The 27,899-nt window shown below is 36.8% G+C and overlaps 1 protein-coding gene across 2 annotated transcripts in view; it reads left to right on the forward strand.

Annotated features, from left to right (window-relative positions):
- The window catches only part of ELP2 (elongator acetyltransferase complex subunit 2), a 38,014-nt gene extending 13,376 nt beyond the window's left edge, over positions 1 to 24,638 (forward strand). Inside the window, exons 7-22 of one of the 2 annotated variants that reach the window (XM_021528724.2) lie at positions 1,642 to 1,708; positions 2,572 to 2,706; positions 3,602 to 3,697; positions 5,381 to 5,481; positions 7,437 to 7,568; positions 8,024 to 8,173; positions 10,839 to 11,027; positions 13,058 to 13,127; positions 14,704 to 14,799; positions 14,921 to 14,978; positions 18,583 to 18,655; positions 19,050 to 19,236; positions 20,800 to 20,921; positions 21,412 to 21,554; positions 22,112 to 22,225; positions 23,196 to 24,638. In XM_021528724.2, the coding sequence (XP_021384399.2) occupies positions 1,642 to 1,708; positions 2,572 to 2,706; positions 3,602 to 3,697; positions 5,381 to 5,481; positions 7,437 to 7,568; positions 8,024 to 8,173; positions 10,839 to 11,027; positions 13,058 to 13,127; positions 14,704 to 14,799; positions 14,921 to 14,978; positions 18,583 to 18,655; positions 19,050 to 19,236; positions 20,800 to 20,921; positions 21,412 to 21,554; positions 22,112 to 22,225; positions 23,196 to 23,352 (1,890 nt within the window). In that variant the 3' untranslated portion in view covers positions 23,353 to 24,638. The remainder of the gene's footprint in view (positions 1 to 1,641; positions 1,709 to 2,571; positions 2,707 to 3,601; positions 3,698 to 5,380; positions 5,482 to 7,436; positions 7,569 to 8,023; positions 8,174 to 10,838; positions 11,028 to 13,057; positions 13,128 to 14,703; positions 14,800 to 14,920; positions 14,979 to 18,582; positions 18,656 to 19,049; positions 19,237 to 20,799; positions 20,922 to 21,411; positions 21,555 to 22,111; positions 22,226 to 23,195) is intronic. The other variant, XM_021528725.2, reaches the window with a different exon arrangement.
- Positions 24,639 to 27,899: the final 3,261 nt, after the last annotated feature.

Genomic DNA, 27,899 nt, shown 5'->3' on the forward strand with positions numbered 1-27,899 from the left:
TAAACATCTCTCTGGAATGTCCCATGTAAAGGTGTAAGTGGCTGCAGAAGTGACCAGCCAAGTAAGTCTTAGGTGGCTGTGAGAACACATTCTTAAGACCTAAACTTTCTGATGTGGAAATATCTGATCAGCTTGGTCTGATCATGTATCCTGTTCTGGTCATGTATCTCATATATAGATGGTTCTATAATTTTAGGGATGTTTACAAGGGCATGTTACAGGAGATGGGGCAATGGCTTCAAACTGAAAGAGGGTAGGTTTAGAGTAGATATTAGGAAGAAATTCTTTACTGTGGGACTGGAACAAGTTGTCCAGAGAAGTTGTGGATGCCCCATCCCTGGAGTGGCTTGAGAGTAGGCTGAATGAGGCTTTGAGCAACCTGGTCTAGTGGAAAGTGTCCCTGCTCATGGCTGGAGAGGGTGGATCATTTGGAAAATGTCTTTTCCAAATGAAACCATTTTAAGATCGTGGCTGCAAATGTGTGATGAGGAGAGGTAGAGTAATACTGTTTGATAGGAATGTAGTTTTGAAGAATATCAGAAATGCTGGATAAAGAGAGTGGCACCAATTTCTGAGTGTGGATTTTTTCATATGCATACAATTTTTTCCTTTTTCTTTTCCTGTCACAGGTAGGAAGGGAGACCTCAGTTGCAGGTGTGTGCTGATAGGAAAGGCTGTCATTTAGTCATAGTTCTAAGCAGGCCTAGGTAAGAAGGGATTTAGTAACATATAATGCCAGAAATAATGTGATAAGTTATTAATATTAAACTACACTAGTATTTTAACTGTAACAGTTTCTTCAGGCATTTTAATTCAACTTGGAGTAAAAAAATGTCATGGAAGTAGCACTGTTTCTGGGCAAAGAAAAATAGAAATTAGTTAAATGCTAAGAAAGGAGTAAATAGTTGTGCTTGAATCAAAGTAAAATAGTAATATTACATATGTTACAAATAAAAATAAATTACTTGTGAAAGTTCTTAAAAGGTAATCTAGACTGTGTTTGCATTCTGGTGTTCCTGAGCCCGTGTTCATGCAGAGTTTTCCATCAGCAGTTCTTGATATATACCTTCCTTAGAAATTTTGTCAATAAACTTAAGAAACATAGAGAATATTGCCAGTGCCATAACTTATTCTTGCTAATCATGTTCTATTACAAATATATAAATAAAAAATTATTCTTGACAATAATTTCAAAGCATTTACTCTTCTTTTTGTAGTTGATTTTACTTGTATTCATTTTCTTCATCACCTGCAGTTGCATCCACTTCACACAAATACAAGAAATTACTTGTCACATCAAACCTGCATTATGTTATTCTTGTGTACCACAGTAAGCCTGATAAACTTTAAAAAAGTTTCAGTGGTATCATAGAGAGACTGTAGCCTCTTGCAGGTGTAAACCTTAAATTCACATCCTTTCCTGCTCATATGTGGGTTACATGTATCTAATGGTGGCAAAACCAAAAAGACTCACCTCGAATCTGTGTATAAATTACAATCCTTAGTAGTGGCTTATTTTTTTTTCTCTGTTTCAAATAATAGAAGCTATAAATATAAAAGACTTGAAGAAATAAAGCTTATTGCTGATATGTGCATAGTCATTAGGTGCATTTCTGTGATGTAACAGGAGTTTTTATTCAGTTTCAGAAAACGTTAATACTCTCTGGCCATGAAGATTGGATAAGAGGCGTTGAGTGGGCAGTCTGTGGTCAGTATGCAAGATGAATAAAGTGAAATAGTGGTTTAATGGCAGTACTAGTGTTTTACCCCTCCAACAGTTGACCTTGATGCACTGTAGCACCTAAGCTGTTGTGATGTTTGTTTTCCTGAGATGGTGGTAATTAATATTAAAAATTAAGATGAAATTTTGTATCATATTAAAACATTTTTCATGCTTGTTTCAGGTATGTTTATCTGACTGGTACTTAAATGCAAAAAAATTTGGACTTTAGCAACTTGTCCTTTTCAATATACAAATGTCTCTGAGTGAGGAGGAGTAGAGGGGAAATTGTAATGTTTATATTTTCTTTTCTTGCTTCCCCTTGCCCCCTTTTTTTTTTTGATTGGGAAATTACAAGGAGAATCTTTTCAGACATTAACTAATCAAATAGTTATTGCATGGCACCAAAAAAAAAAAAAAAAAAGGAATTTGAGGATGCTACAAGCCTGGAGAAAGTAAAGGAGGAAAGGAGATTTTGACAAGTATTGAGGCTGATAGAATTCCAAAAGCAACAGCCCATAAATACTAGGGAAGTATATGTATAACATGTACAGTGCTTACCATATCTTCCACATCCTACAATCATGGACATATTCCTAGTATGTTATAAAATAGTAGAGAATTTGAATTGTAGTAGGGAAATTTGAATTTGAATAGTAGGGAAAGTGAAATGATGTTCAGCTAAAACTGGATTTCTTTATGATACTGTGTACAGTAGGAAAAAATTGGGATAATTCTGTTAAGTGCATGTATGGAAAGGTGGTAGGTTAGTAATTTAGTCATGGCAGTGATTGTAATGAAAATTTGGCTCTATTTTTTTTTTTTTTTCTTCTTTTTCTGAAAACAAATAGGTGAGGACCTTTTCTTAGCAAGTTGTGCTAAGGACTGTTTGATAAGAATTTGGAAAGTATGTACAAAATTAAAGCAGCTTCCAGAAACTGAAGATGATTTCATAAAACTGAAAGAGAATATTTTTACTGTTAAAGGTAGGTAACAACTGTAAAATTTCTGGCACAGCTTTTCACTTGTGCCTCTTTTCATGGTTCCAGGGAAGCTGATAAGGTGGTTACTACCTAGTATGGTTTGTTTCATGTTGACTGCATTGTTTTTAGCTGTTGAAAAAGCAGAATTACTGTTTTAAACCCAAAAGTTAAGGATGAATTACATGAAATGATAAGGGAGTGAGAGAGCTTAGTACCAGCATGGCTTGTTATTGTTATGCATATTTCAGATGCAATATGTAGGACATTTGTCTGTGAGAGAGAAGCTGTTCTGTAGTTCTCCTGTTTAATAGCTTAGCTTTCATTTTCTTTTGAATTCAATGAATTAAAAGGTGCTGTTATTACTTGAAGAGTAGAAACATAATGCAAAGTACAAAAAAGTATGTGCAGGCTTACTTTATGGTCATTTAACAAGCTGTTGAAGCACGGTAACATCAAATGCTTGCATTGCTGACATTGTAGGGTAAATTGTTTGGCAACCTAGTTAATATAATGATGTATGTATATGATGTTATGTGTAAAAAGTGCTCACAATAACTTCCTGCAAATCCTGATTCATTGATTGAAGCATCTTAATGCTTGTGTTTTCAGTCATTTGGAGATGCAAATATGCCTAAGAGTATGTGTAGTGCCAATTTAGAGCATTTATTTCAACATGCTTGAGAGTTCTTAAGGAATTCTGAGAGGCTCCATTGAGGCAATACACTGACCTATGACCATAAATGTGGTCCTCAGGGCTTATGCCAAAGTAGGTATCAGGAAGCTTTTGAGATATTGGTAGACTTTGAAAGCAGTTGATTATTTTCACTAAAGATACCAGAAATAACCTGGTCTTTCTTGGCTTTTAGAAAGAAATATGCTTTTCTCTGATTTGTGGTAGATGCTGACATATCATATGCAGTTTCTTTGGAGTCTGTGTTAGCTGGTCATGAAAACTGGGTGTATGCAGTTCACTGGCAACCTCCATTTTACAAAGGTAAAAAGATTGCAAACACTTACCAGTGTTAAGTATCATATACATAGATACAGTCACATGTCTTCGTGTTGTGTTTACATGTTCACTTGTTCTTGTAGAAATAACAGTCTTTACATTCTGCAAATAATGTTTTATGAGTAAACAGATATTGCCATGTACTCACATTTTCTTTAAGGAATGAAATGAAATAACAGAGCTGTAAAGACTTTATTGTAAGTGATTTGTTGGATATGGCATACAAATTAGTTTAAATAATCAGTATGAATTAATAGCTCTATTAAGTTACCTTCATACATGTTTTTAAAATGTCTGTTCTTCAGAAGGTGAACATACCTCAAGAGCTCTCCTTTCTTTTTAGTGGTGTAGATTCCTGGACTATCAGATTTTCTCAAGCATGTAACTTTAAGGCATTAGTGTAGACTTCCACTGAAACTGTTATTTATAGTTTAGTTTTACATTTTGCTCTAATATTTATCTTTCTTTTGAAATCCTTAGATTCTGACGCCTTGTTTACAGTACTGATTTGCTGTTATGTGTCTACTTGGCGTATAAGGGAAGCAGATTTTTGATTTGACATTGCACAGTCAGAACACCTTGAATATTTGGCAAAGGCGTCTTTTTTTCTGATATATTTTAGAGTTACTGATGGCAGGTGACTTCAGCAGTACAAAGGACAGCTTTGCTGGTCTAGACAAGACTTGAACAGCAGAGTGCCAGTAGACTGTCAAAATGCATGCAGTGAAAGACACAGGACTTGCTTTAAAAACACTGGTTTAGGTATCTGGTCCTTAAACTTCTCTTTTTTTTTTTTCTAAATTAGACACCAGTAAAAGATGTAGCCTTTTAGAACAAGGTTTAGGCACAATGTAGGGCTGTCAGCCTTGCAGTGCATTCTGAAAACTGTCCTGGTAGACTATGAAGTTTTCCAGGTGCTTCCACATAAGTGAAGCTGATTGTGTACTTTGGACTGCCCAATTCTGGGTTCCCTAAAATAGATTTGCACTAGAGGCAAACTGATCTGAGAGACATATTCTCAGTGCAGAAGGTAAGGTAGGAAGTCTGTTGCTAACATATCACCTCATGAGATGCCTGCCAATATCTCTATTATCAAGAAAAGTTCCTCAGTGCACAACTGCTGATGAGCCAGCTCCCTCTTTCCTGTTCTGTGTTGGGCTTTTTTTCTGGAGTGTTTCACTGCATTCTGGGGAGCAGTCCTGAATTACTGTATGCACTACAGGCTGCTAGAGTCTGCTGAAGTCAGTAGCAAACTTAACAATTTGGGGAAAAAAAACCAAGCAGTGAATACTGGGCAATTATTTTAAACTGTAAATCTCATTAAAACTTACTTAAGGAATGGAACCAAGGACTGCTGTGCATTTTCATTGTGAAACTCTAGCTTTTCCTCCAAATTATATTTAATTCAATATAAGTTTGGAGTGAGACAACTGGAATATGGTTGTTCTCATGTACGTGTTTTTCTTTGGGTGATTATGGCTGAGAATACAATATCTCCTAAATAATGCCTGGCAAGAATGTAGAGTCTGTAAATTTGGCATATAAGAAATTCATTGCATGTCTCTGATGTTGAACAATTTTAAAAATGTGTTTATATTTCAGTATCGCCTAATTTCTTCAGAACATAAGCTTGTAGGTTGTAGGGTAATAATTTTCTTTGTACTGTAGATGGCAGCATGAAACAACCAATGAGGTTATTATCTGCATCAATGGACAAAACTGTGATCATCTGGGAACCTGATGAAGAATCTGGAGTCTGGCTAGAACAGGCAAGTGTCAGTCTTTCTCACAATATGTGCTGTGTGCAATTTGTGTTTCCAGCATTATGTGTGTACTGTAGGGAACAGAAACTCTCTAAAATTCTGGCAGAGAAAGGCAAAGTGCTTTCTTGTGAAAATACTCATTCTGATGCTGTGTTGCAAATAAAACTCTGTTTTAAAAAAAGGTATACATATGATTTTTATTGCTTGTTTGTATTTTTTCTTACTGTACTGAGGAATTTATAAGGGGTGTTTGTGCTCAGCTGTCATTCATAGTGTACAAGGCAGGGGCTGCATAGTAATGCATGCTATGTGCTCCTGGTAAGAAGAGGAAGAAACCCTCTTGAACCATTTGCAGTTCATCCTTGTGCGAATGTGGCATGAGCAGTTACCACAGAGCAGCTGACACGAATTCACAAGCCTGGTTTTACTCACAGTAACTTGAACATTGGCTGTGTCATTAGCTTCTTCTATTTGAGTTGAGTATTCATGTGTCATTCATGTAGTATTCTGAAAGCTGTTCTGATGTGGATCATCCTAAATAAACAAGTAGTACAACCAGATTTCTCTAGTGCTTTGATTGATGTCTTTTCAGTTGATCTGCTTTTCCAAATTGCAGTAGTTCAGTTGAAGTTGTTTGTGTTGGGTTATGCCAGCCAGTGGTCTTTCCTGTCACAAAGAAAGTTTCAAGTCTCTTGGGTGAAAAAGTGAGTATTAGAGTAGGGTATTTAATTTTTTCTCTGTTTCATTGAAAAATTCTGATGCCTTTGTGCTTGAAGTAGAAATTAACTCATAAAAAAGCAATCGCATAGAGATGCGATTTGATGTCCCTAGGTATAGCGTATAGTTGTGGCTAAATTTACGGCCTTCTAAAAATGGGTTGTGTAGTAAAGCTTGTTGCAAGTTGTGAGTCTTTAATTTTGCACCTTCTTTGCATTGGTTTGACCACAAATGTGTAGCTTCAAGTTCAGATCAGACATTTTAATGGCAAAAATCTATTTTGCATCAAGAGGAATATCTGAACTGGAAGTCTGCAGGGGGGAGAAGGGCACAAGGGGAACATCCCAGTTTCTCTATTTCATCATGATATTATGAACAAGATGTCTCCAGAAATTCATTCCCCTGCTCAGAGGTGAGACTAGAATTCTGCCTCTAGCATGGCATGTCAAAGTCACTTCAATATGAGTGGTATTTTTTTGAATGAGTGCTAGTAAAATGGAACTACTAGTGCAGAGCCTAAAATGGAACATTGGTTCATTTCGTTTTGGTCTTAAAGAGACTATATAAGAATTGGGGAGTTGAAAGCTTGGAAGAAATTGTGGTCTTACGTCTTGAATAAAACTTGAAAATGTAACTTTATTAATCTTTTAATAAAATTAAAAAAGTGGAAGGGCACTAGAGCAACTGTAAGGTCTTTGTGTACGCATGTGTGCATATGTGAGAATTCGTAAGAGAAGCACAAAACAGAAGCCAGAATATGCCACAGGAGTGTGGATCAAATTGCAGCTGTTCATGGAGAAACAGGGAAGTGAAAGTTTGCTGAGGAATCTTGGAAATTTAAGTAGGAAAGAAAATATACTTGGGAACTACTCTTTCTTTGGATCATTTCTCTTTATTGTGCAACAGAGCAGTAGCCAGGCAACAGGGAGCTCTTGCATCCAACAAGCTGGACTGAAACACAGAACACTTGGGTTTGCATTTCATCTCTTGTGGTGTTTTCTTTCCCTTGGGGGAATCCTATCTTGAGATGTCTCTGAAGGGAGGTTCCATTCAACTGGCATGCAGCTTTAAGTCCCATGACATTTCAGTGCTTAACTCTGCAATTAAAATATTCTTCAAATGTGTTTGTGTGTGTGAATGTGAACTCTTGTCTATTGGTAGTTTTTCATCTCATGAAGTAAGAATGATTTTGTAGGAATGGAAGGCCATTTTCATGGATATTTTGCTTCTGTTCATTAATTTAGGTACGGGTAGGTGAAGTGGGTGGCAATACTCTTGGATTTTTTGACTGCCATTTTAGTCCAGATGGTTCAATGATCATTGCTCATGCTTTTCATGGAGCTCTACACCTTTGGAAACAGGCTACAGTTAATAAGGTATGTTGGGTTTTTTTTAAATAATTGTACTTTTAAGACATTTGAGGTTAATTTCTGTTATTAATAGAAAAGTGTAGCAGTATAATTTAAATTTAGCAATTGAAATAGTCTTTTTCTGAATGTAATATTTTGTAGGAGTCTCATTCCTGCACAGAAGGAAGGTTGAAATCCTCAAGGCTCTAAACTCTGCTTCTTGCCTATGGAGATCATGAAGTCAGTTGAATAGGTGGCTATGCTTTGTTCACAGCTGAACAAATAACACAAGTTTCTTTCATATGGGAGCAATACATCAATATCTGTGTCTCTTCAGCCTTTCTTGAGTTACAATAATTTGCTGTTTACAAATGTATTTTTCTTACTTTCTTAATAAGCACATTTATACTTTTATTTTGCTTAGAATATGCCAATCAGTCAAATGAAAAACTCCTTACTTCTTTGTGGAACTGTTTTCATAGAAAGAATGGACTCCAGAAGTAGTGATTTCAGGACATTTTAACAGTGTAGAAGATGTGAAGTGGGATCCAGAAGGAGAGTTTATCATCAGTGTGGGCTCTGATCAAACTACGAGGCTCTTTGCTCCATGGAAAAGGAAGGAAGAGACTGAGGTATGATTTTCAAAGCTTTTGTGAGTGTGGTTAAGGGGGCTTGGTCAGTCCTGAGTTTGGAACAAGTTATCTGAATATAATTCAAATCTTAAAGTTCCCCAGGCGATGATCTGTTTAAAACTGCTTGGTTTGGTAATTGAGTATGTGCTGTTTTCACTTTAAAAATATTAGTGGCAGAGTTTTGTAATCACACAGAATGATTGCAGTTCAATCCTATGTCCATGTTCAGATTACCTTCAGTTAGCTTTCTCCCAGAGTCTTGGAAAACAGGCTCTACAGTAATTCAGAAAGAGGAATACATGACTGGTACTGATAACCACCTATTGCAGTGTTTAACAATTGGCTACACTGCTGCAGGTAATAATGAAGAAACTCAACTTTGGTTGTGCTTTTTTACACAAACATAATCTAAACAAAGTTCTCACTGTATTTTTTTAAATTAATTTGTTAATGACTCTGTTTTACTAGAATGATTATCTGAACTATATAAGTGCAGCTGGTACCTGTCCTGTTTTAGCCCCCAGACAACAACTAAGGACCACATAGCTGCTTGCTCCCTCCTCATGCATTGGACTGGGGGAAAGTCTGTTTAGGAATGCAGAAATTTCTTGTTTCTCGTCCATTTTCCTCCTCTACAAATAAAATCTCTTCTGGCAGAACAGTACCAATATTCCATTCATGAAGCTGGTAGAAACTGGACTGACTGTGCCATTGGTTGGAGAGACTTACAGCTGTCTTATCAAAGCTTCTGTAATGTAGACTACCACAGGCGGTTTGATGTTTCTGAGAGAGTGGATCAGTTCTTCAGTTTCCTTCTTCCATGCCACACAGGAGTGGTGGCAATCCCATTTCAAGAGCTGCACTTTGCCTTGTGTTGTAGGAAGGATATTTCCAGTTTCCTTCCCTGCTTTTTACCCTAATCTCCACTCAGGAGGGTACATTTAAATATATCAAAACAAAGTTCAGGATTGGAATGTGATGTAAGTTGGCAGCATTCAAGAGTTGTCAATATTGCTTTCTATGTGACCTACTGAAGTACCACTCTTTATTATGTATGCTGCTTGCTTAATTTTAATCCTCTCTTCTGAAAGAACTGATCTTTGTATGATTCACCTGCACAGCTTGCCCTGAAACTTTTGAATCAATTGATTTAGCAGAGTGATTGCAGTCTTCATACCTAAATAGGGCATAAACTGAATTCTTGTACTTTGCCTTCCTGTTCTAACACAGAGCAGCTATCAGGCTAATTTGATCAGGTGTAAATCTAAGCAGTTGCAATATTTGCTGCTGCATGAGGTGTGGGAGAAAGCCTTAGTATCCTTTTTGGATGGGTGAAGTGGAGAGTTGGAATAGATATGGGTCATTTGTAGAGGTTTATTCAGGATTTCTGAACCCTGGAAATGTTTTTAGTTCTGCCAATCATGAACTTGGTTAACACAGGCTTTTAAAATGATTTACTTTCTTTGTCACACCAAGTTTAGCATCTGAAAGATTAGAACAGGTGATATCTGATGTTTGTCTTAACAATACAGAATGGATGGTTCAGATGTTTATGGAAAGTTAAATGTTTTTCCCTATAAAAAGGAAACTAAATGTTGAATGCAAATAAGCATCCTTTCTTAAAGTCTCAGTTCTGATATCAGAATATCAGAAAAGAGGGATAACCATCAGCTTCAATTTGTCATGCAAATTTCCATCCTGATTTTTCTGGAAGAAGCTTATTGAATTACTTATATAGCCCTCTCTTTGTTTGGGATTTGAATTTTTTGTGTTGTATGCAAAGATGTACCCAGTAAAGAGTAAGAAGGGCTTGTAGCACTGTTTGATTTTATTTTTTAAAAAAGAATGAATACTTTTTTCCTCACTGAGAAATAATCAAGACCTTGTGAAGTCATGAGGTTTTGTAGGATGTCTTGAATTCCCTGTCAGAAACTTCAACATTCGAAACTCAATTGAGTTTTTAGGGTGATATGTGGCATTTAGCCTTTGCTTATAGTCATGTGACATCTAGTCTTGGCTACAGGCATTGGAATACTGAAGTAGTCTATATTATTTTAAATTATTTTTGTTCTGCTAGCTCTTAACTCAAAGTACACACTGGATTTTTCCAACTGAAGTATCATTTAGGTGAAATAGCTAATGACACTTAGAATCTATTATGATTTTGTCAGTTTTTTGCAAAGCTTCTATTAAATGGTCTCACTTGAGTCAAGTATTTAAAGAAAAGAGAGAAGTAGGAACCTGTAGCCTGCTGACAGCAGTGCTGCTGTTCTTTATGAAAGACAGAGGAAGGAAGCAGGATAATTATCACTACCTTTCTTAAGTCTTTCAGACCTACAGTCTTGGAAGTAGTAGGATACAAACCTCTTTTTACTTAGGCAAATTATGTTCTATTCCTGATTGTCTAGCGTGAAGAAGTCACAGTAAGTGCCTTAAGCACATCTGTGCAGAGACACAGTTTACTAATTGCAGGAATGGTTTGGCGGAAAAAGAGGATTCAACTGATGTATGTGCACACCAGTTTTATGCACCTCTGTAGAAGGTTGCTTTTATCTTTGTGTTAATATATACAGCAAGTAACGGAGGGGTGCTTTTTTGGAACTTTAAATTGCACTGTTTCTCTGTTTAAGAATTGTGTTTTAGCTGTGTGTCTTCTCACTTTTAGGTAACGTGGCATGAAATTGCCAGGCCTCAAGTACACGGATATGACCTGCGCTGTCTGGCAATGATTGGCCGGTTTGAGTTCGTGTCAGGAGCAGATGAAAAAGTGCTTAGAGTTTTTCGTGCTCCCAAGAATTTTATAGAAAACTTCAGTAACATCACTGGTGTTCCAATGGAGAAGCTCTGGTCCCATGTAAGTATGCTAAAACAATGCTACACAGAGAACCCTGTTAGATGTAAAATAAGTTAATGCTTCAGAAAATGTCAGATTGCACTAAACTTTGTAAAAATTCGTTCAGTTGTAATGAAACTGTAACCTTATTTTCTAATCTGCTTGCTTCCATGAGTGTTGTTTCATATGTATTTTTATGATATTATATGAAACAGGTTCTAGTTGAAACTAGCAAGACCTTGTGTCAAAAGATTGAAATGAGTGTGGGTAAATTTTAAGTAACTCAAACCAAAGTAGACCACTGTACACACTTGGGGATTAAGCAAACAATAAAGCCTGTTAATGTGTGTCCCCTTAATTTAAGGGTGTAGTAGTCTTGCCTAGTTCTAATTATTATTGTGTGGTTATGTGTTGGTATTACTTGGTGGTTTTTTTTTTGTAATTGCACGCTTGGAAATACCATAAAGCTTTTGGCATTATTTTTAGTTCTTACATACAAATAGTTATAAATATGTACTTGCTCGTGCTTTGTTTCCACTTTGGCATTGGAAATTTTTTTGAGACCTTTACATTCTAGTTCTTAGTTGTGGGTATGTCAGCTGTCCTGTGTTGCTATTCTTTGTTTGCTCCCCATTTGCATTAAGGTCTAATTCTGATTTTGTCTGCATTTTGTAGAGCAGACCTCATTCAAATAGTTGCCTCTGTACAGTGCTTTGCATGCTATTTGGATATCTTACTCAAAAGCAGAGTTTTCTGTGCAGTTTCTCAGAGATGAATTAGCCTTTCCATTTAATTTAACAATTGAACTATCTGGGATAGAAGTAGAATCATTTTTGATAGCAAGAAATTACATAAGTAACTGCTTAGAGCTTTAATTCTACAAGAATTTGTAAGCATTTGCTTTAATGACCTTTGTACAAGCAACATTGTGCTTTTATAAGGGTGGCAGATGTGCTGTTTTTTGATTCATATCACAAAGTGTTTCACATGGGCTTTGGTTAAAGAGGAAGGCTTTATGAGCTGTAATTATACAGCTGCTTTTAAACAGCTTTCTTGAAATTGTTTTCTGTGAAAACTTTTTATTATTAAAGTGGGGAAGCCTTTTTTTAATGTGGCTTAAATGCTTTCCTCAAAAAAGTACCTGAAACCAAAAAACACTTTTATATTCTAAAAGGGTTGAATAAGATTATATTCAGTTCAAATCCATGGGATTCCATTATACTTTGGGTTGTAATGAGGAACCATTTTTGTTTTAGAGGCCTTATGCTTGTCTGGATCTCTGATACATTGTCTCATCTAATTATGAACATTTAAGTACATTTTAAGCTGTCACCTAAAATATTGATTTAATTCAGTCAAATGGTCTCTCTCTGAACTTTTCTGATACCATAAGGAAGTGGGTTTACAGCTATTAGATCTTGTTTTATCTCTACACAAAGGTCTCCAAGTTCACTTACCCTTTCTATTTTTTTTTTTATTACCCTTTCTAAATTTTCTCTGATTTCCTGTACCATTATGGAACTGTGTTTTGTCTGATGATTTGTCTTTCCCTTGTGCTACTTTAAACAGACACATATTCCAGAGACATATCTGTACTATTTACTGAGTTGTGTTTCAAGTTGTGGTCACAGGCAGTCACTCTCTGTTCTCTTTTCCAAAATGCTGCTTTATTATTACACTTCAGAACAATGATTTCTCAGTTCTATTGTGTTAAAAACTGCAGTGCTCTCAGTTAATAGATTAATTGTCATGTATGTGCAGGAATAAATATAATTGTGGAAGAAAACTTGCAATTAGCATTGAAGAAAATCCTTGAGCAGGGGCCTTAGAAAAGTGCTTTTTTTGTCTTTTTTTTTTTTTCCTTCCTGCCAGAATACTGGTCTTTGTTTTGTTTAGGGTATGTTCTAGACAAGAGTTTTTGAAAGTACCCCCTTCACTTCTCTATCACTTCTCTAGGAAACTAACTCTAGAAACTCTCAGGGATTCCTTAAGCTGTGGCCTTTGACCTACATGGCAATCTGTGTGTAACCTTTCTTTTTTCTTCAATTCAGCAGTCATCTGATCTTCCGGAAGGTGCAACTGTGCCAGCTTTGGGGTTATCCAATAAAGCTGTTTTTAAAGGTATTGCTAGTGAGAAATAATGGATGTGGTGTTTCATGTGGAAACTTTATTTAAGGGATTGTTCTGGTGTGCATATTAGGTCTGTAAGTGTAGGCTTGACTGCAAGTTCAGAATCTAGAAATAACATAATGCAAAGTATTTATTTATTTGCTAGCAGCAAACATGGTGCTTAAAAGTAAAAAACACAAGTAAGGAAGAATTAGTTAGCTAACAGTAGCTAATATCTTGGAGAGGCAATGGAGATTACGTTGTGGGGGAACAGGGAAGGAGGGACAGACATCTTCCTAGAATGATAAAAAAATATTTTCCTGAGACTGGTAATCAGATCTGGTTTTTCATGAAGTCTCTGGTAAAAATGCACTATAGTGGAATGTACAAATTAGGTTAGACCTATTTTTTTTCTCTGCTTAAAGTTTTATCAGACGGTGTGATCTACAAAAGGAAGCATTTTAATAAGCTTTGTCTCCAGGGCCTTCAATGGCAATAAACCAAATTTTCGTAAATAATTTGTGAGAGAAAAACCAATTTCATTCTACTTCAGATAAATTGTAAAATATGTTCTGGCAAAGTTTTTTCCCCTGCTTTCTCATGAGTTCTCCCAATGAGAGAGGGAACAAAACCTCCTTCTTCTAGATTATTGCCACACACAGAGTAACTAATTTCCATTGATTTCATGTGGCCCAACTAGAAGCAGCACCATGAATAGAACTTCCCTGCATCATCCACCACTGTTCATACAGTGCTGTCATCCTTGATGGCTTAGGTAAAACACCACAGATGTGTTCTCACTCTGCAGAGAAATCTTCCTGGTGCTCAGATAGTGGTCTCAGATGAATGCTGCTCATTTCATTTTCAAAGAGAGCGAAGTTGGAATGAATTAGAATTTAGTCTTTGCTTTGCTTTTTCTGTACCTTCTTTTTGAAACTGCTATGCTTGAGGTAAATACATATTTGTATAAAAAGGTAGATTCTGTTTGAGAGGCATTGTTCCCCATCTCTGTACCTTTTTCTTAATTCCTTCACAATGAAGGACAGAGTTGAATTTTAACTTACAATTGACTAGTTTTGATTACCTCTGATACTTTTACCTAAAGCTAAGGACTAAGTATAGCTGAGCCATCAGCAGTTTTGCTGAAGTTTGCAAATTGTAGCTAAACTTGCTCAAATATGGGTTTTCATTTAGTGATCTACATCAAATTTAGGAACTCATCACTTGTATCAGAGATTTTTGTCTTTTTCAAATACAGAAAAAAAGGTTTAACACTGGGGAAACACAGGCTGAACTCTGGTGACTGCTTTGCTCAGTGAAATTCTTTTTAGGAATCTCTGAAAGATTGTGCTGATGCAGAGAGGCCAGTTTCAAAATCAAGGTTAGATTATTATTTCTTTAAAACTTTCTCATTCTCATATGCACTAGAATAACTAGCTTCTAGTATTCATATTATTGTAACTCTGCAAGGAGAGAAACCTAGTTTCAACTACTTGTCAAAAATATAGATTTTTTTGCTTATATTTGTCCTTATATTTTCCCTCCCTTCTAGTGTGTTCTCTACCTAATGAAGTCCTTATTTTAATAGGAGATATGGCTGCTCAACCAGATGATGATGAAGAATCATTTAATACTATTTCAAATCAGTATCCAGAGATTTCTTTTCAACCCTTGGTCCTTACAGGTATGAGAATTACTTCTGTTGTAGGTAGTAGAGAATGAGGTTTATTTGATATAAATTTGAAGCATTATTTAGCTTTTTTGAAAAAAATCAGATTTTAATAGGCTGTACAAATCTTTTTTAGAACCTCCACCAGAGGATCACTTGCTGCAGAATACCTTATGGCCTGAAATTCAGAAGTTGTAAGTTTTATTTTTCCTTTTCTTCTTTATTACAAAATTTCCAGAAAACTGTTGCAACATGTTAATGTAGCTTAGTCTTGTAATTATTCCTATTTTACCATGTAATTTGACCTTGTGTGTGCTGTATTGCTTGTAAAATAAATAAACTATATATATATAAAAATTGGGAAACACTGAGGGAAATAGCAGTTAGAACTGATGTGTCACAATTTTATTGTAGTTGGTTGTTTCTCCTTAAAACCTTGTATATACTGAAGGTTTCTTTAAGGAGTTTTCTGCTACTTTCCGCTTCATAGTGTGGGCTTGCAGATGTGGTATGGAAGTAGAGGCTGAGGCATCAATGGAGGAGCTTGCCCTTAACTCCTGTCAGAGTTGCAAGGTGCAATAGGTGCAAAAAGGTGCAAACCAGCAGCCAAACGAGTGTGTTTAGTGGTAGAGCAAAGTGATAAGTATTGAGTAAGATGGTTACAAGGCTAGTTTGAGGCTAGCCTGTCACTCAAGGCCAACAGAGTGGTTGTCAGTTGCAAAGTTAATGAAGTTACGTGGTCATGATAATTGTTTTGCAGTTGCAGGGTTTTAGAATTCTTCAGCTGTGTTTTCTTGTTTTACTGAAATTCACAACAATTTTCACGTTAATGTTGTCACATGATTTGTTCTGTGAGGATCCCACAAACATGAGGCTATACTTTCACAATCTTCAAAGTTTTAGTATCAATCTTCTAAGTATAGCACAAAGAAATTGAATAATCTCAATTTCTTGTGGGTTTATTTATCTGAATCTCCTGAAAGGGGTCTGAGACTGGAAGGAGAAAAATGTTGAGCCTTTGCTGATGGTTACAGTCACCTTTCTACATTACCAGTTTTGTGAGGAAGGCAATAAAAAGCTTTGGGAAAATGCTGTGCAGCTTGCTTTCATTGGACCAAGGGGGAAGTTCTGTAGAAGTTCGTCTTTGCTTTCAGTTGGGCAGTAAATCTGCTTTGGATGCTTTTAAGCTCTGTTACTGTGTTTGTACTCAAAAATTCTTTTAGGAGGAAAGCCAGTGGATGTTAGACCATATCTGCACACTCTGCAATTTCTAACTGTTACTTCAACTATTTCTTCTATGCCTTCTATGGCTGCTAATGCACTTACATAAGTAGATTGATAAGGGATGTTTAAGTAGTGAAAAGGAGCCAAGGCCAAAATTCTTCATCATTTGCCTCTGACATTTCGCAAAGTCTAGTAGGACATTAATATTTTATACTCTGCGATGGGAGTATTGCTTATCTGCCTTTACATCCTGCATTCATTAAAATAACTCCATTTTATGGCAGTCTTCAGATTACTTTTATCTGAGCAGTTTTTTTCTGGTTTTAGAGACACAGCTAATGATATAGATCATTTTATGCAAGAGAAACAAAGATGTAAAGCATTCATAGACTTTCAGATTTTTTGGTCAGAGTAATCTTGAAAGAAATAACATGAAATTGCATAATGTAGATTTCAAGTTGCCATAGCAGCAGAAGAACAGTGTGAGGCACTGACTTGCTAAAAATAGCTTGTTTGTCATTGACATTTGTGTATTCCTAGCTCTAACTTGACACCAAATTTTGAAGGATTAGTGTTGAGTTTTGCGAAGTGTTTGCTTGAGGAGGTTTTAGCACAAAGAACTGGCTGAATTTTTTACATTATATAATAACTTTAAAAATATGGTAAATTTTGTGAGAATATGCTAATCTTTATCCCCTTGGAAAATTGTCATAGAGAGTTCATATGCAGCATGCTGAGATTAAAGCTTGAGTGTTGACATATATATTTATGTCTATATGTATGTACATTTCATGTGATACACTTGGAAGTTGGAAGAGATCCTATTTGACACTAGAAAATTACCGTATTCATTTGGACACTTGAAAGTCCAGTCAGTCTACCTGTGCATTTAAAAAATGCTATTAATAGTACAACGCTGAGGCAAAATTGCCTGCGGTTGAAAATATTTAATTATTCATTCATGCAGTTACTTCTTTCCATTGTGAACTTTTATTTGGTGGTGTACTATGTAGTGAAGAAATCTTATTTTGTTAATGGGATCAGAGGATGGGACTTTATTGTAGCTCCTGTGTTATCATGGCTCATAGACAGTCTTTTAAAACATCATCTCCTGTTGCCAATAGCTTAATTCTCTTTACTGGAGACAGCAGTGGTCTATACAGCTGCTGGTCTGACCTAGGATAGTCCTGCTCATGTAACTTTGCTACAGACGGTATTTTATGTTTACTGTTAATTTGGTAAGAATAGTTACATTTTGGCACTTCAATTTAGCAAAAGAAGCATTGCATGCAGAAGCTTGAAATTAACTGCTCTTCAAATACTACTTTTAGGAGATTAAAACCAAAACAACTGAGGATTTGTTTCACAGGTTATTTTCCCATCATTGAATTTCAGGAAATTTATACTTTTGATACAATATTTTTTTTTATTTTTAGAAAATTGATTTGCAGTGATTTTCACTACTAAACAGTCTCTAGGAATGTGCTTTAAAAGTAAGCATTATGATAAAACTCCTGTTGGTGACAAATTAAGAGTAAGACATGCAGTAGTACCTTCATTATTATAAGATGCACTCAAATTTGCAACTTAACATTTCAATTAGAGGTACGCACCAGGCCCTCTCCCTGTTAAAAAGTCCAGGCACAGTTACATTTCATAAGAGCCAGTATACATACCCAGTCTTCAAACCTGGCTTTGGCGGTCTGTTGATGGGATATGCCCAGCAATGATGCTTTGGGCTCATTTCAACAGATCCACACAGTAATTTGTTATTTAAGTCGGTGGCTGTTAACAGCTGCAAGTTAAATTCCATGAACATCAGTCCCATGTAAGAAGTTAACACTGCTGACCTAGGAGAATCATAGGAAAGCACTCCACCCGGCTGATATTGAGCTGATACTTGTCTACTGTTTATAGATTGCATCTCCAATTTTACTTTACTTCTAATTTTTTTGTGACTGATATTAATTTGTGTTAAGTCTGTATAGAATTTCTCCTTATTAGTTAAATACCAGTATGGATATGTGAGCTTGGATTTCATCAGAACTTTTGTGAAGAGTGGTTAAAAAATGTATTTCTGAAGAAGGCTAGAATTTTTGGGGGTTTTACAGAGGTTTTTTCCTTTTCCAACACAATGCTTGTCTTTTACTTCAGAAATCTCGCATAGGCATCCTTTGACTATATGTTTGTAGCATATTTCTTCAGTGATTTTCATATATGTGGCCTATGATTTTTATTGGTAGTGCTAAAATTGTTTTTTAAGAAAAGGATACATTAAATGCTGCTTTAATCTGCTTTGTTAGTCATTAGGGTGGCTTTTGCAGTGCTGATGCTTTAAGGCTATGGAATGAGCTGGACAGATTTTTCTGTAGCCAGTTTCTAATGGAAGAATTTGTGCAGATGTTTAAACTGAAAGCTGAACAAATTATTTGGGATGTAATACAGAGAAAGTGGTAAGAAGTTCTTGGCAGGTGCCTTTCATTTTTGAAAAGGGATTTAAATTAATATGACAACTTTGATGGATACTGCAAAAATGATTGTGATGTGTTAAATTTCTTTTCACATGTATTTCAGATATGGACATGGATATGAAATATTTTGTGTTGCTTGCAATAATTCAAACACTATCGTTGCCTCAGCATGTAAGGTAAGAAAAGATTCTAGCACCACCTAGTGAAAAGTGCTTCCCAGTTTCTAGGGCTGAATTCTCTTTCACAAAACATGAAAGATTTTGTATAAGTAACAGTTCCCTTGCAAAGGTGAGGGTGGATTGCCAGTAAGTTATTATTCCTAAATTGTGTATGGTTCATTTGACGATATTGGTAAGATAAATTGTAACAAATAGAGGTCTGAAATATTTTCTTACTGATACATTGTCAGCATTAGAAGAAAGTAGGGAAACATTGTTGAAACTTCCCAGAGGAAAGCAGGGTCTTATCTGATTGCAAACCTAAAAACAAGCTTTCTAATATCTTACTACTTTGAAATGCCTGACTTTTATACTTGCTCTCATTGATTCTCATTTTTTTCCATCCATACAGGCTTCCAAAAAAGAACATGCAGCAATTATTTTGTGGAGCACCACTTCTTGGAAGAAACTGCAGAGTTTGTCTTTTCATAATCTGACTGTTACTCAGCTGGCATTTTCTCCTGATGACAACTTTTTACTAGCTGTTTCTAGAGACAGGAATTGGTCACTGTGGAGGAAACAGGATTCCTCAGAGTCAGGTAAGATACGTGAAGTGAATATAGGTGTTTGTAGACTTGGAAGTTTGTTCATTTTTTTTGGCTGCAAAATATTTGAAAGAGAATTGATAGAATACTTTAATGGACTTTGCTTGCAACTTTGAAGAACTATTAATGTTGTAGGCTCTTGTGGATTTAAGAAATGCAATTAATGTGTAGAAACATAAAAAGCAAATTAAAATGTGGAGAAGAATATAATCAAGCTTTAGGTAGTGTTTAATTGATGGATGTAATGAAGTCCTCATGCCTTCTGCATGTGATTGTATGTTTGATTTACTGAAATCAAGTATACAAGCTGAACTTCAGATTGGCATTCTGTCAAGGAGAGCCTTCATTGAAGAGTTCTGTGCAGGCATAGCCAATGCTGCCCCCATATCCTGCATAGGCTGCCTTGTGCTTGCTTGCATGGCATGACACTTTGAGACTCTTGACAGGATTAATCTCTGTCTTTGGTGTGGCTTTCTGGTAATCCTACACAATTGATTAATTTGACTAGGACTGACTATGTCTGGAAAAAGAACTGATAGTGAGGATTCAGTTGACCTTCTCATTAAGACTTTGAGCCTTGCAAAATCATGAGGAGATTGCTATTGAACTCTTTAATAGAATCCTAGAACAGATGCTTGTGCTGAAAGCGATTATCACTGCACTCTTGGCTTAATAGCATATAAACACTGCTGGGCTCTATAGAATGTTCCTAGAGTCTTGGCAGTGAGTTCTGGCCCTTTCAGACAGTGTCCAGTTGTATCCTGGCTTGAATTTCTGTTCTATTCAGACTTCTATTTTAAAGCCTGGCATATTGTCCACAGTAGTTACACAATGATTCAGGATAAGGATCATGAATACTCACAGCAAGTAGAGGAAATCCTCTTTTCATCTATTCATCAATAACCCTTCTGTCTACAAATAACCTCATTATCAGTGTAAAGCAAAACTGCTGCTATTGGCATCCCAAGAAGTGGTTAAAGTCTATGCTCCAAAGTGACAACCCTTCTACTTAGAAAAAGCATTCCAATTACTGATCTGCGGATCAGATATAGTGCCTAATTGTATACATGCTGAAATATAAGTTTGTCTCTTTGGGAACACATTAATCTTTACAATTGTACCATTATGATTTGAGCAGTTGGAACTTTACTGGCAAATAAGAGCTGTAGTGAAATTACTGGGGAAACGTGAACACATGGTGCACTATTCAAAAACTTCTGAAGTCAGTGTTCTTAAAGAAACTTAATAGAAATAACCTGAATATATTATACTTAAATTCTTCTGAAAAAGAAGTGCATTTAAAATATTGAACTGTTCCTACTGCTTTAGGGCTATAAGGGCTTACTGGTATGGTCTTGACCAGGTGCTAGTTATCAGTGTGGTAAATGCTGGAAAAAGAAATTCATACAGTCCTAAGTATTCCCAGTTGCTTTAAATATGAGTGGAATAATGTCCAAGTATTCTTGCAGTTCTGACATAGTTAAGTAAGAGTAACAATCACTTTTAATATGTAAAATAGTTGAAACAAGGCTTTTTCTTCTACATGTTTTATTCCAGGACCAGTCTTCACTTGCTGTGCATACACAGATAAAAATACAGCTGTTCACAGTCGAATCATTTGGTCCTGTGATTGGACACCGGATAGCAAGTATTTTATTACTGGTAGTCGGGACAAGAAGGTAATTAATATTAAAGGAATTTAGAAAGCCCAGAATAATTTTAGATGTCTTTTAGAATAACAAACTCTGTGTTCTAATGAGCCCCTATTATATATAAAATCTTATTGCATTTATTAGCACAGAAATCAGTAATTCTTTCATAAGCTAAATAAAGTGCTTGAATATGTATATACAAGACTGTGGGCTGCCAGTTGGACGTTCTCCCTTCTTTCTTCATGCAGTAAGACAAGCATATGTCACATAATTCTATGGGTCTCAAGTTTTTCTTTAACTTTCATAACAGAATCTGGTTTTGTTGTCAGTAACCTTAATGAAATCAGACAGACTGCCTACAAATTAAAATCTTTGTAGGTAGAGGGTTTTTTTACCATTTTTAGGGTCATCCACTGTGCCCTGAAATTATTTTAATGACGTTATTCCTTATGTTTTTGTATATGCATTTGCAAGAAGTTTAAAGTGGAAGCTCATAGATTACTCTTTTTCTTATCAGGTCATTATCTGGGGCCAGTGTGATTTGCCAATGATTACTGAAGGCAATGAGCTGGATTCAATCAAGCCTTGTTCAACAGTGCTGGATGCTGGGGATTCTGTGACTGCTGTTGGTATCAGCCATGTGCTTACTCCTGATGGAAGGTATTGCTGGTTTTCTGATTGTCATTTTGTGTTTAATCTGAAATTAGTATTTATCCCTTTAGTCAACTAGTTTCATGTGGCTAAACAGCTCCCTAAATCTACCTGTCAATTGTTTTGACCATTCTTTAACAGAATGACCTCTACTTTTTTCTTTCCTAGCCACCTTTTCAGGTGTATGGTGACTTGTCCAAGCAGTGTAATGAGAAAAATGAAAGTGGAAGAGGGGAGGGAGAGATGAATGAACACACCTGAAACACATTAATTCTTCCAAAACTATTGACTTATCTGATGTTGTGATAACCTCCTTATTTTTTCCTAACCAAATATATGTAGTGGGTTTCTGATTTGCTCTTTTTTTTTTTTTTTTTTTCCTTTGAGAAGCAGCTTTGATGTATTTATTTTTTTCATGGAAAAGTAAATACTGATTTGAAGACGAAATGTGCAAGAACAGTGCTGGAGTGCTAGTTCTTTCCTTAGCATTGGAATTGAGCTGAGCTGTCTCACTGAGCTGTCTACTGTAATTTCTAATGAAATGAATGTAATTATTCTCTTGATAGATACATTGTTGCAGTAGGCTTAGAGAATGGGAAGATTATCTTGTACACATGGAAGCAAAGTGGGAAAGAGCCAGCACTGGCTGACTGGACCACAGGTGTTGAGATAGATAACAGGTATGTCTTTTGAAGTGAGTTAGAAGCAATGAAATATTATTCTTCAGAGTAACAGTGCTGGATTTCTGTTCTTATAGCATAAAATACATGAATGTAGTTTATTTCTACACCAAAAATTGTTATCGTTTTTGGAAGAGTGATCCCTGAAAGTTTAAAGATGTCTTGAAGCAAAACCCAGAAATAAAAATATTGGTTATTTAGATGTCTTAAAAAAACCTTCCAGCAAATACAAACAAAAACCAGAGGGGCATTAACCCCCAAGATAGTTCATGCTATGTAAAAGCTTTGAGAAGTATTACCCTTTGTTGGCCCTACTTAAAAAAAAGGCTTTACCTTTAGTCATAAATATGATGGTAGAAAACACTGAAGAGAGAGTGGAAAGGATTGCAGTCAGTGTACATCAGCAAAACACTTTGGAGTGGGTGACAGCAAGCTTTCATGAGCAGCTTCCAGCAGAAACCAAAGAAATGGCAAGCTATATGTGTGGCTGCTGTGGTGACAGCTAGAGAGACTCTATGGAAAGACTTGGAATGTTTCACTTGAAGCACTCCCCTGGGTTCTTCTATCACACGCTGGCATTGACAGTAACAGAAATGGAAGTTGATGGTGACTTTGGCCTGTGTATGCTTGCAATGAATGGGAAAGAGAAACTAGATAACAGGAAATTGCAGGCTAAAAGCCAGAAATCTGTCATATCTAAGTAACTGAGATACTTGACCTCCAGCTTAATGTGGTAAAACTGAAAATCAATAGCTGTTTGAATTATTGATGAGTGAGAGGATAGAATGTCATTAGTGTTAATGACCCTACATAATAAGAACTTAATACCTGCTGGTTGTCACAAGTCAGTTTTTCCTCAGTTGGTAGTGTTAACTGAAGAGTACTAATTACATGAATGTTGATGTTTACATTCACATGCCCAACTGTGTTTAACATTTTGCAGTTACGTATGGATTTCTTTTTGTTGCAGCCAAAGTCATGCTCTTGCTGTGAAACGCTTATGTTGGAGACATCATGCAGGCAGAGCTGGACATAATGATGAGAACAGCAGCAAGTGGTTGCAGCTTGCAAGTTGTGGAGCCGATCACTGTGTTAAAATATTCAATGTCGACAGATTTGCTCTTTAGCAAAGACAGCAGGCCTGTTTGTGCCAAACAGATTCACAGCATTTTATTTCAACTTTTAGCCACTTTGATTATAGAATTTTCTATTTTCTGCTGTGGAAAGTAAAATATCTTACATTAACTTATTAAAGCAACTTTAGTGGAAGTTTGAAATGTCAAATATTTTTTCTAATCCTGCAGTTCTGGGAATATGAAGTATATATTTTGTTTGGTGAATATCCTGAAACTGAGGGATGGGAGGTGGGGCAGGCCATAGGAGAATAATTAGAGAGCTTTGTTTGCTGTGACTCAAAAGGTAGGTGGGAAGCTGCTGATACTTTGGTTCCTCTTTGCTTGGGATTCCACTTGGAGTACTGATTTTTTTTTTTTATCTCCTCTTGCTATTAAAGTTAATTGTTGGTGGGCCTGCCAGTGCTGCCAGTGTGCGTTCAGGCATGTGCAACCAGAGATCAGGGTTAAACATGAAGCTTTCTCTGATTGCCTTTGAATGTGTATTAGAGCCCTGGTCCAAGTCTGAGGCCACCTGCCTCTGGAAGAAGTAGTTTGTGTTCAGATGCCTGGACAAGGCCTGCTTGATTTTATTCCTGTATTCTGCTGTGCAGGGCTGAACTCATGCTTCTTGGTCAGGTGGGGCTTAAAGCTGAACTCAGAGACCACTTAAATCTTCTGGTGTCTCCCTTGTGAGCCCTCTGAGTAGAGTGTGATAGAAAAAAACACCTCTGAGACTGTTGAAGGGCTGTCTTCTACAGTTTGGACTGAAAAAGCTTATGGATATCACTAGACAGGAGCTAAAAGGAGGTAGCCATTCCTTACAATTCCTTTGGGCTCCTCCTGATTTTTGAGGGCTCCCTCTTTGCTTTTGTGAAAACAAGTTAACTTAGTTGTCCCATAGTGTATTTTAAATAGAGAGACTGAGAGTATTTCAGAAGGACTTCATGTCAGCAGGTCTTTATCTGGTTCCAAAATCTGATTTAGAAATCAGTTAAACTTTGAGAGTGAAATCATTGTTATTTCAGAATTGCTTGCTACATGTAACCGGCAGTGCAGAGGTAACTGGAATTGTCTTTAATTTTTTACTGTGTTGGATATTTAGAGTGTAGCTCTTTCAGAGTGGGCTATACTGTTTTCAGAGTAATTATGGTTTATGCCTTGAAAGGTTTTGTATTTTAGCTCTTTATTTTCAGTTCTGTTTTTCAGACATTTAAAAAAACCAAAACCATTCTTTAAAATGGGCATGGGGGATGTGGAATAAAAAAAAAAAGACTTATTAATAAAGATGAGTTGCTACATTTTACTTGTGGTACCCAGTGCTTTTGTTACACAAGTGCTTTAGCATTCGATTGTATTTCATTTGTCTGGAATTTTTAAACAGCTATATCCTGGCAAGAGAAGGACATAACTTGTCACCCGTGAAGTTTCAAATAGCTGCCAAAAGTGAGTCTTTATTCCGTGTCACAATTGTAATCTTTTATCTTACAATTTGATTTTAATACTGTACAATGCTTTCCAATAGTAGTACATCTTATTATGTGGCAACTTCTGGGTATAGGTGACAATGAAATATCATATTAGTTTCCCCTCTCTTTTATTTTATGAAATGCTGTCATTAAACAAGAATCAGGATTTAGTAATCCACTGCATTACCCGTGGGACTTGGTGACTCAATCACATTCATTGTTCCAGCTTTAAATGCACCAGATTAGTCTGTTGGTCTCCTAAATGTAAATGTTTATAATACACTCATCACTTTGCTATGCATTTAGTAGGTGTGACTTTTATATACACCTTTATCTTCTCATAAATCCACTCATATCTTTTCAACATGTAAATCACCACATAAAAAATACTAAGAAATGGGCTGCTGTCAGTGTACCTAGTGCTCTGAAATACTCTGCTTGTTGTACAGTGCCACTGAAAATGGAGTTGAGAAAATTGATGGGATAAACTGAAGTTTTGTAAAGAACATTCTTTTACCTTTTGATACATTTGAGGTAAAGCCATCCCATGAAGATTTTGGAAGCATATTATCAGTATTTACTGGCTTTATGCTGAATTTGAAGAGACTTTGTGGTCAAAGATGTGAACAAACTGTTTTATGTAATCAGGCCTAAAGGAGGAGGATTGTTTCGTGTTACAGTAGATGTGTGTGTGACAAAGCAAGCAAGAAATAGCATGGGTCTTGCTGTTCATAACCAAAATCAAGTTGTTACTGAGATTGTCCAAAGCGATCCTAAATCTTTCAGTTCAGGATGCAGGTGTAGGCATCCTTAAGTCTGTGTAGAACCAACAGCTATGCTAACACTGACATTAGAGGTGAGCATGCCGTGGTGTCTGGTGGATGAGGAGGACAAACAAACTGTGTGTGTAAACTAGGAGGATGTGGGATGCTGACGTTCAGCCTGAGGAACTCCTACCTGGGTTCCATGTGGCAAGCTCCCTAAACACTGCTGCCAAGCTATCAATTGCGCTAATTTCTTCAGATATGAAATGGCAAAGGAGCAGATTATGCATCGTGCTAAGCCTTAAAAAAAGTGTTATCCTGCTGTTGTCTCTCTTGTGGGCTGAGACTTCAGAAGTAACTAGAACTGGTAGAAAATTTCAAGCAAGTCAATTATTGAACTCTGAGCTATTGAAAATATCGCTTTGGTAACTCTGACTAATCTCTGTTTTCCAAAATATTTAACATGAAGAAATGATAATGCTCCAAGGCTCACTGCCAACTGCAGCTAATGCAGAGATGAGGGAAGAGGAGGAAGCAGCTGTGTCCTCATTTAGACTCAAATCTCACTTTAAAGAAGTGGCTGTTACAAATAACGAAACTTTAAAATAACTGAAATGAGAAGCAAAAATATAACTTGCTCCGTTTTAAGGAGCATCTGGAGCTGTACAAAAGATGAGGGAAAATCACTGACAGGACAAAAATCAGAATTTGCCTTTTGTACGCTAGAAGCTGGTGGAGGCGGGAGTTGTTGAACACAGTTCAGCAATGCCCCTCTACTGCTCTTTTATCAGCAGTCCTTATCAGGCTCTGCTGTGGTAGTTTTGAGGCAGCAGGGCAGGGCAGTGTGTTTTCCCTGTGACATGCCATGCCCTTGACCCTCCAAACGTTCCCATTTTTGCCTTGTGCACTGGCACACCCTCAAACAGTTGTGGGATATCCTTTCAGAGACAATTTTTTCCCCCAGCCAGGAGCTGCCTTTTTTTCCTATGCCAACCACCAGATTCCCGTCATCCTGCTTCTGTGTTTGCTGTAGGGAGCTGGGGGAGCTATGGGCTCCCTTTGCCAGCCCCTGGTACTCTTACTCAAGCACAGCTCTTGCTGTCACCTTGTGTGACCAGCTCTCGTGACTGTATTTGTGGAGTTTGTGTTCAATATCCAAACATCGTCATTTTATTTTCTGCAGCAACTCATCCTATGCTGTAATGCAATAATAAAGCTAGAAATTACCTCTCTCTCTTTCTGAAGGGAATTTAGGGTAGACCATGTGACAAATCCCAATGCTGTACCATAATAATGGGGGCTAGCTCCAGTATCCTGGGGTAGCTCTACCAACCAGACGTGCCCTGGACTTGAAGTCCTCAAGGAGAGCTGCTACTTTACTTGGTTTTTGCAGGACTCAGCCAACATTACAGCAGCACAGATGAGGGGAGGTGTTGTGCCTGAGGTAATTGCTGTGTTGTGGTGGTGTCACCCTTGTATAGATTCCAGCAGATCACAGTTGAAATAACAAGGGATGCACCAAACAGGTTTTTTTTTTTCTACTGCAGAAGAGTTATTCCCCTTGCCTCAAAAGCTTGTGCTAACACCCATCTTGTCCAGCTTCATTTTGTTTTTTTCCAAGGATTTTTCTCTCTTTACTCACCCGCTCTTCTAAGAATATGATTTGCCTTCTTGGTCCCTTTTCCATTCCTGCAGGCCTCTAAATACTTATGTAAGCAATCCTTGTTTTCTCAACAGCTTTTTCTCTCTTCCTATTGTTGTAAGATAATCCAATGCTTTCTAATACATGATCCTGGGAGAATTCAAATGTATCAAGTATAACATCCTCTTGGTATTTTCCATTCTGCTTCCTATGTCTCTGATTCTTCCTTTGCTAGGGGTTTTGGGCTTTTGGTATTTACACAGCCTGTCCAGCAGCATTACCTCCTTTCTCCCTGACAACAAATTACTGGCATAAGTGTGAGCAGCAAGCCCTCCTCCCTTGCTAAAGCATAAGCTGTCTACCTGCCAATGGGGGGAACTTTTCTCCTCTACAGAAATGAATTGACTGCAGTCTCCCCAGGGGAAGCTTTCCAAGTGCTTTTCAAGATAAAGCGATTGTTCCATTTGTCTCTCTGTTTCATAATCTTGGAGAGTCTCCTTCCTGTGAGTTATCATATAAAGATGTGCCTCTCTGAGAATATCTGTACTCCACAGACACACTTTTTAGAGTGTAGGCGCTTCCTGCTGTTTAAGTTTTTTTCTTTTGACATGACAGGCAGTCCTGTGTTCAGTTCTCTGGATGCTACAAGTTTTCATCACTGTCCACAGAGAGCACCGAGCTGTGGCA

The sequence above is a fragment of the Lonchura striata genome, chromosome 1 (genome assembly GCF_046129695.1).
Source record: "Lonchura striata isolate bLonStr1 chromosome 1, bLonStr1.mat, whole genome shotgun sequence".
Lineage (NCBI taxonomy): Eukaryota > Metazoa > Chordata > Aves > Passeriformes > Estrildidae > Lonchura > Lonchura striata.